The 8,861-nt window shown below is 49.9% G+C and overlaps 1 protein-coding gene across 1 annotated transcript; it reads left to right on the top strand.

The window, feature by feature from the left end:
* The first annotated feature begins 918 nt into the window (after positions 1–918).
* LOC101398570 (cell adhesion molecule CEACAM1-like) lies at positions 919–8,355 on the top strand. The gene is made up of 5 exons (XM_087421697.1): positions 919–990; positions 1,898–2,257; positions 5,893–6,171; positions 6,581–6,835; positions 8,069–8,355. Exons 1-5 carry the CDS (start codon positions 927–929, stop codon positions 8,353–8,355), a joined length of 1,245 nt encoding a protein of 414 aa, XP_087277823.1. The 5' UTR covers positions 919–926.
* Positions 8,356–8,861: the final 506 nt, after the last annotated feature.

Below are 8,861 nucleotides of genomic sequence, written 5' to 3'. Positions count from 1 at the left end.
GACCCTTGGGTATCTGCGTGGTGCTGACAGACCCCAAGGCCAGGACACAGCAGAGGCCAATGCTGGGGTGTGTGGGTCATCCCTCTCAGGGTCAGGGGTCCCCATCAGCCTTGCTATTGAAAGTGTGCCCCCCAGGCCAGTGTGATCAGCATCACCTGAAAGCTCGTTAGAGGCAGACTCTCGGGTCCACCTCACACCTGCCGGGGCAGAATCTGCATCTTAACAGAATCTTCTGACTCTGAACAAGAGAAGGGGAGAGGCTGCCCCACCCCACAAAATGGGGTCTCAGCCTGGCTGGGTATCCACAAACCTGGGCAGCTGCTAAAGTAGCGTTTCTAAGGTGTCCCCTAGGCATTCACAAATTTGTAGCTACAAAGTTCCACAGGTGATTGTGACTCAGAGCAGGAGTGACATCCCTGTGACAAGAGTTCCCGATACAGCCCCAGAACCCCGGCTCTGAAGGGAAAAGTCAAATGTGAAAGAGAAAGGGCTGCAGGGGACACTGACTGTGCACTCTGACCCAGAGTTGTGGGGACTGCCCAGGGCAGCAGTGCCCCAGGCTTGTGCTTGTCCAAACAAGGGTGTGTGTGTCTGTCTGTCTCTGTGTCTGTGTTTATGTGTGTGTATGGAGGGAATCACAGCTAAAGAGGGAGAGGCCTCCACTGTTGCCAGGGAAACAAAATGTAGACAGAAAGGGGAAGGAGAGGTCCAAGGAGGCACGAATGAGAGGAGGAGAGGGAGGGACCTGGGCAGAGACCCCGCCCCCAGTGCATGTGACCCCACTAAGCACTCCTGCCCCTGGAGGAGGCTCAGTGCAGAGGCAGGAAGGACAGCAGAGCTGGAGCATCTGGACAGCGGCAGTTGTGAGCACTTCTGGAGCCCAGGCTCTTCTCACAGAGGGAGGGACAGAGCAGGCAGCAGACACCATGGAGCCCCCCTCAGCCCCTGCCCACAGAGGGCACAGCCCCTGGCAGGGTCTCCTGCTGGCAGGTAAGAGGGGACGATTCCCTGAAGGTGGGCAGTAGATAGAGGACAGAGATTGCTGGGGTCTCCTGGGGAGGACAGGGCTCTGAGAGAGGACAGAGGACTTTTGTTTGGACCTGAGAGTAGAGGACATGGGCTCAGAGTAGGATGGGTGGAGGGGGCTCAGCAACAGGAAAATTTTAGTGAACTGGAGTTGGTGAGGGGTAGGAAACTCATAACTGCAATATTTTTTTGAAGTTACATTTTGAAAATAAGACAACTATATCCAAGTGATACTTCAGAAAAAGAACATAACCAGGGGCACCAAACATGGTCATTGCTAATAAACCTCAGAAATTGACAAACAAACACCAGGACGAAGAGGGCCCTGAGAACACTCATTCATTCATCCAAGGTGTTTGCAGCCTGTTCCAGGCACTGGAGGTACCACAAGATCACACAAGTCCCTGCCCTCAGGAGCTCACATTCTATGGAGAGAAACACAGACAATCAAAGAAATCTGAATGTGATGTCAGGGACACACAAGTGTCATGAAGGGAACAGAGCAGGGAAAGGTCAGACAGTGAAGACAGAGGGTCTTTAGAGAGGAGGTCAGGGAAGGCATCTCCCAAGGATGCCCCTGAGAGTGAGCAGGGCTCTGAGGGCAGTGAGGGAGTGAGCCAGGCAGACACCTGGGAAGAGTGTTGGGAACAGAGGAAATCACAAGCCCAGAGGGGCTGACGTAATGGTGGTCATGCTCCTGACCTTGACCAGTAGACACAGACACAGACACACACACACACACAGACACACACACACACACACGCACTCCAAGTCTAAGAGATGAAGAGACCTGTTCAGGACCCAGGGCCTCATCTTTCCATCCCAGTACATAGGTCCAAATATTGATTGATCTCTCTCTCTTCCCTCCTAGTCTTACTCATAACCTTCTGGAACCCGCCCACCACTGCTCAACTCACTATTGAATCAGTGCCGCCCAATGGTGTCCAAGGGAAGGATGTTCTTCTGCTTGTCCACAATCTGACAGAGAATCTCATAGGCTATGGCTGGTTCAAAGCAGACAGAGTCGATCCCAATCAACAAATTGCAGCATATATGATAGACACACAAGAAATTACCCAAGGGCCTGTATACAGTGGTCGGGAGACAATATACCCAAATGGATCCCTGCTGTTCCAGAACGTCACCCAGGAGGACATAGGATACTACACCCTACAAGCCTGGACAAAAAATTTTCAAAGTCACGTAGGAACTGGACAGCTCCACGTATACCGTGAGTGATTCCTCTCTGACCTCTTGGGTTGGGTGGGGTGACACACACACAGGATTAACAGGCCTGGACTGTGCCTACATCCGCCTCTGCATTACGTCTCGTGTTGAGGTTTGAGCATTTAGTGCAGGACACATACAATGGAGACAAACTTCATAAGATCGGAATTCCTTTCCCAGAATCCAGGTCTTGCAGACATTCCCTGCAGAGAGAAGAATCAATCTGATGAGAGTAACTCAGCAGAGGGAGATCAGTCTCAGTCCAGCCCCCTGGGCTCCTCCCCATGAACATGACCATGAGGAAGACTCTGCACAGCTCCGACAGGGCCTGGCCTGAGGGGCCCCCTGGGATCCTCACAGGGAAGCTATATCTGGGAAGCCCCTGCCCAGACCCCTGTCTCAGGGCTCCTGACTCCAGTTACCTTGGGCAGCCTGTGCCAGGGTTAGATTTTGGCCACCTGGACAGGGTTGACTGGGAACAATGATTTCCTGGCTGCCCTAGTCCCAGGCTCCGGAGCTGGTCACCAGCCAGGGCTCAGCCCAAAGAGCCACAGCTGGGCAGGGGCGGAGCCTGATCCTTCACCTGAGGCTTGGCATGGAGAACGCAGATGGACAAGGTCCCCAGGCCATTAGCCAACTGCCCTGGGGGTATAGGGGACTCTAAAGGATGGTCACCATCCACAGAAAGGAACGGAGGACAGAAGATGCTCCTGCAGCTCCTCATCCACCAGGGATCAGGCCCAGGGAGGTGTCTCTCTAGAATGCCATTTATTTGGGCAGCTCCTCAGTACTAAGCTTTAGGGCAAGTATTTGGGGATGTTTTAAGGATAATTCACAGACAACATATTAATCCAGAGACAATTTACCTGATTTTATTTGGGGGAAACTGAGGCACAAGGTGATACAGTCATTGAATCAGGGTCACATAGGCTATGAGTGGCAGATCAGAGTCATGGCAAGATCTTAGTGAAGCCACAGCCCCGATCGCTCCACCACCCTGGGGACATCTATGGACCCCAAAACCAGCCGTTGGATCAGATCAAACAGCTTCTTCTTAGAGATCCACAGCTCAAGGTAGATTTTCTGGTAGGAGAGTGACAGCAAGAGGAGATTTAACCTGTTTTTACTCAAGAACCAAATTACCTGCATCAACAATCAGAGTCAATGCAGGGAAAGTCCAGGCCACCTCCTCAGGTGGCTGATCCACATCTCCCTACACTGAACTTAAAATCACTTATTTGGTTCCTGATGTGTTGGTGTCACTCCCACTGGAGTATAAAGGAAAGGACTTTGTTTTCTTACTCCCCACTCTACACCTGCAACCAGCACAGGTCCCAACAACACAATTGCTCTTTTGTGAAGGAGGGAAGGAATGATTGGTGAATGAATGAATGAATGATCCATAATCTCCTCCCAGACTGGAACCTGGGTTCAGAATCCTAGTTTATGATCACACTTGTTCTCTGTCTCTCCAGGGGCTGAGACCCATGTTCCATCCCTCTCACCACCAGCCCCTAAAGCCACTCTGAGAAAAGAGTATCATGATTGTGGGGCTGCTCAGAAAATAGAAGAGTTTTTAAGGCCGTTCTGGCCCTGTCCCTGGGAGAGCCATGGGCTCTTGGTGCCTAAGGTCTTTGATGTCACTGGTAACCCCCACTGCTCTGACCTTGGAGGTTTCTGGCTCTCTTTGCACCTTCCATGTCCCTCATCATCCTCCCCCTTCATTCCAGCTGGGACTGACCCTGTTCCGCACAGCTTCTTCCACTCTTAAGCCTCCCCGAATTCTCGCACTAACACCTGTAGCCAGACCCACCCTCCTGGCAATAGTCAAGGACAGAGAAATAAGTGGGAGCAGCAGCCCCTTGAGGCTCCATCATGAGCTAGTTACCCCAAGTCACCAGGAGAATGAGCTTCCACTGTACCACCATCCAGGGCTTTTCCCCTCCACAATGTCAACAAGTGGAATATGCCATGGGACAGGGGCGTGATTCTCTATGTGATTCAACCAGGGAGTCAAAGGTAGGAGGACAGGTCTGCAGTCCTCAAAAGCTCACAGGCTGATTTCACCTGTTTGACTCCTGACTCACATCCTCATCCTGGTGAGGCTCCCATTAATCTAGTGGTTCCTGGGACCTTCCCAAGGTGGGGCTGACCAGACCCTGCACTGTCTGACTGGTTTACTGCCTATTTCACACACAGAAGTCCTCATGATGACACCTTTACCATAGGGTGGGATGCTCACAGAGGGTGAGATCCACCAGCCTCTGTCCTTTCACTTAGACATTGCCCAATTTGGATAAATTTGATCAACCTTATGTTTCCGGAGGTCAAAAGAGAGCCACATACAAGCTTTGGACCTTCTTCCCATTTTGCCTGACTGACCATATAAATTGGTGGCAGAGACTTCTTTCCTAAATTTACTAACATAACACATATCATTTCAACTAATTTGGTAGCATTCCTCCCTTTTTGTAACAGAGACACGTCAGACTTGCCACCTAATCAATTCTGTCCTCATAACAGGACTCACATGTCTCTCTCTACCCAGGGGGCCACTGATTTCAAACCCACTGTAGCACCTTCCTTTGATGATAATGTGATCCTGGTTGGACTGCAGAACTTGGTCTACGACCTTTAGTGCTCTCTAGAGAGATATTCCTCCAGAAACTGGTGTTACATCTTTGGGGCATTAATATTAACTTTCAATATGGAAAAAATTTAACTTCTCAGATTTCTGTCTCATAATTTTATTTAAAAACGGTCCGTGAGGGCTACATTCCACCCTCCGACCTTTCTACTGGTCACTCTTCTGCATTTGAAAACATCTACTTATATTTCAAGAAAGATCAACATGGTCCTCACTGCCCTCTGCAGTGGGAGAAGAGACTTTAAAGACCAAGGGCAGAGCACATGGTTCTGCTCTCAAAGCCAGCCAGCCCCTGCCTGTCCCCCTCACTCTTTCCTGGATCATATCTAGCCTTAATTCTGCTCTATCCTTTATGGAGTCACTGTCTCATGCCAGTCACCATGGAACACCTGGGCAGACCTGCCCCACTTCGTGGCCCTGCAGCCTGAGTACGGAACTGACCTCTGTGCTTGCTCCTGATCTCCCAGTATAGTATTTCTGCTCAAATACCCAGTTCCAGGCTATGTTGCTCAGTCCTCCCCGGGTTTAAGAACTATAGGTAGGCCCATCATTACCCATCTCTAGGATAACCCTGGAAAGCAAGGCCTCAGGGAAAACTCATCTACACTAGATGAGGTAGGTCTGTGTAATAGAAAAGGCCTCAGCACGCACACTTTCCAGGTGAGGACCCCAAGGTTGGTCAGACAGTTATCTGGTCAGTGAAGAACAAGGAGAAGCACTGGGTGGTCTCTGACTCCCGGTCCTGTGTCTTTCCATGACCAACCCTGAGGCTTATTTGACTTGGGAAAGTCTGTGTTTTCTCCCAGACATAGAGCAGGTGGCCTTACATTCTCTGCCCAGATCTTTATGCATTTGCCATGGGATACACAGACCTGCCTTATTCTTTTAAGGACTTGGGTTGGCAGAGAGGTGAGAGATGCCAATTCTGATTGAAGAGGCCTTTAGAGGAATCAAAGGTCCCACACAAGGCAATATTCTCTCTATCTACACAGCGGAGTTAACCAAACCCAACGTCACATGCAACAAGTCCAGCCCCGTGGAGCATGAGGACCGTGTAGTGTTAACATGTGAACCTGAGACTCAGGACACCACCTACCTGTGGCTGAACAACAATCAGAGCCTCCTGGACAGCACCTGGCTGGAGCTGTCCCCGGACAACAGGACTCTCACTTTACTCCGTGTCACAAGGAATGACACAGGACCCTATGAATGTGAAACCCGGAACCCAGTGAGTGCCCGTCGCAGTGACCCATTCTACCTCAATGTTCTCTGTGAGTAACTTCTGTCCCTACCTGGCCCAGGGTGTCTGCCCAAATCCACACTACCAGAGGCCAGGCCACATCCATCCCTCTCAGATTCAAGTACACAGACCCTCAGTCCTGGACACCAGGCTGGCCATGACTTCCTGTCTCAGGCAAATCTGGGCAGGCCCAGCCTTGAGCCAAGACTAGGAGGGGACGGGCTGCTGCTGTCTTGAGAGGCTCGGGGTCAATAATCTGTGATGGGACAAACAGGTTAATGTCTCAGACTCAGGATGAGTGAACACAGAGGGGTCATGGTTGGGAGTTTTTAAAGCAAGGTTGGGACCTGGCTCAGAAGGATACTGTCGCCCTAGTATAGACCAGGAGCTTCCCTTTCCCTCTGATTACATCATGTGTGGCTTGATTCTGTTTTCTCCAGATGGCCCGGATGCCCCCACCATTTCCCCCTCAGACTCCTATTACCGTCCAGGAGCAAACCTCAGCCTCTCCTGCCACGCGGCCTCTAATCCACCTGCACAGTATTCTTGGCTTATTAATGGGAGGCCCCAGCAATCCACACAGGAGCTCTTTATCCCCAACATCACTGCAAATGATAGTGGATCCTATACCTGCCTCGTCCATAACTCTGTCACTGGCTTCAATACGACCGCACTCAAGACTATTACAGTGTCCGGTAAGTGGCTCCCTGGACCATTGGTACCAGGCTTTGGGGTGGAAATCTGTCTGGTTTTCAGGAAAGAACCTCCCGAAAGCTATTGCCCATCTTGTGTCCATCCTGTTCCTGAACCCTCCCACGACATCTCTGCAGACTCTTCCTCCCCTTGCTCTCTGATTTCCCAGAGCAGATGTGGGTCCAGCCTGGAATGTGGGGAGGGGGTTCTCTCAGCCCCAGAAAGCCCCATACAGTGGAGGGGGCTTCACAGAGGGAGAAGGAAGAAGGTACTTCTGTTCCTGGCTCACCTTATGACTGACTCTGCTCTGATGCCACCTGTGGTGGGACAGGGGCATGTAGGGAAGAAACATGGGCAGCCTGTCCTCAATCTAGCCAAATTGTGCCACCCACTGACACCAGAGTCTTTCTCAGGCCAGGCTGCAGGAAAATGGGAAAAGAGACTCAGCTGTGTCCTGGCTCTGAAGTCACCAGCTATATGACACTGTGAGACACTAGCACATACCTATACCAAAGGAGAACAGTGAATTATGGTGAGCACTTGGAAAAATAGGTAGATTCATCCATGAAGTCCCTTCATGGGATGGAAGGAGCAGTGCCAAAAAGTTTAGAGTTTACAGAGAGGGCTAAGTGTACCAGCATTTTATTAAAACTGTGACCACTTCTCTCTAGAGATTTCCTTCTCTGTGATACTCAATCCACGAACCAAGAAGTAAAAGTCCTATTCAGATTGAGAAACCCTAGCTTGGAACTTCTCCAGGTCCTAAGGTCATGATGACTGGCTGGGCCATGTTGATTCTCTAACAAACTATTTAGCAAAAGAAACACCTTCACTTCTCTATTTAAAGCTACCATACCCAAGAGCACGCCTGATCTTTCATAAAGTCACAGAAAGCTCTAACAAAGGGTCACACAAAAGCTAATGGGAGAAAAATTCCACCTGATGATGAGGATGCTGGATACATGGGCTGAGAAGAGGTTTTGGGTGATGATACTATGGAGATGACATGGGGAACCAGTCTGCGGTCATGCTGGCGTTATTAAGGGCTCAGAGAGGAGGTGCAGCCCTCCCCGTACAGACTGTCACCTGAACAAAAACACTCGTCCTTCTATAGAGGCCAGAGCCATCATCTCGGTCACCTTTACACAGCTCACAGTGGGATCTGAGAACTGGCTGAGGAACGACTGTGACCCCAGCCCTACTCTCACTCAGTCACCTCCTTTGTTTCTCCACAGATCCAGTGGCACAGCCCTCCATACAAGCCACCAACACTACAGTCACAGAACATAAGGACGCTGTGGTCCTGACCTGCCTCACAAATGACACTGGGATCTCCATCCAGTGGTTCTTCAGTAACCAGAGTCTCTGGCTCACAGAGCAGATGAAGCTGTCCCAGGACAACAGCACCCTCACCATAGACCCCGTCAGGAGAGAGGATGCCGGGGATTATCAGTGTGAGGTCTCCAACCTGGTCAGTTCCAGCAGAAGCGACCTCCTCAGCCTGGATGTGAAATGTAAGTGACGTCTTGTCTGATCCTACATGTTCCCGGGACGATGACACTCCCAATGTTGTGCAAAATGGATAGAAGCCACAGGGGGCAGAATATCCATTAGGAGATGATTACAATAAACAAAATGGCAAAATACTTAAGAGCTCAGTCTCTGAATCAAATGTAGGAAGTTTCTCATCCTGAGTCTGGCTTATACTGTGTGACCTCGCACAAGAGTCCTTTTTTTTCTTTCTGTTACCATTTTTAATGTCATAAAATATACCTAAGATTTACAGTTTTAACCATTTTTAAGTGTATACTTCAGTGGCATCAGTAGAGTCATACTGTTGTGCATCAACACCGCTATCCATTTCCAAAACTTTTTCATCTTACTATACTAAATTCTGTACCCAATAAACAATAATTTCTCACTCCCTGCTTTAGCCCCTGGTAACCACCATTGTAGTTTCTCTCTCTATGAATTTGACTATTCTAGGTAAGTAGTATGAGTGGAATCAGATGATATTACTCCTTTTTC

Source organism: Ceratotherium simum, chromosome 33, assembly GCF_057802395.1.
Source record: "Ceratotherium simum simum isolate JZ-2026a chromosome 33, ASM5780239v1, whole genome shotgun sequence".
Lineage (NCBI taxonomy): Eukaryota > Metazoa > Chordata > Mammalia > Perissodactyla > Rhinocerotidae > Ceratotherium > Ceratotherium simum.
The sequence above is the reverse complement of the archived record's forward strand: the minus strand, read 5'-3'. Positions and strand labels throughout refer to the sequence as shown.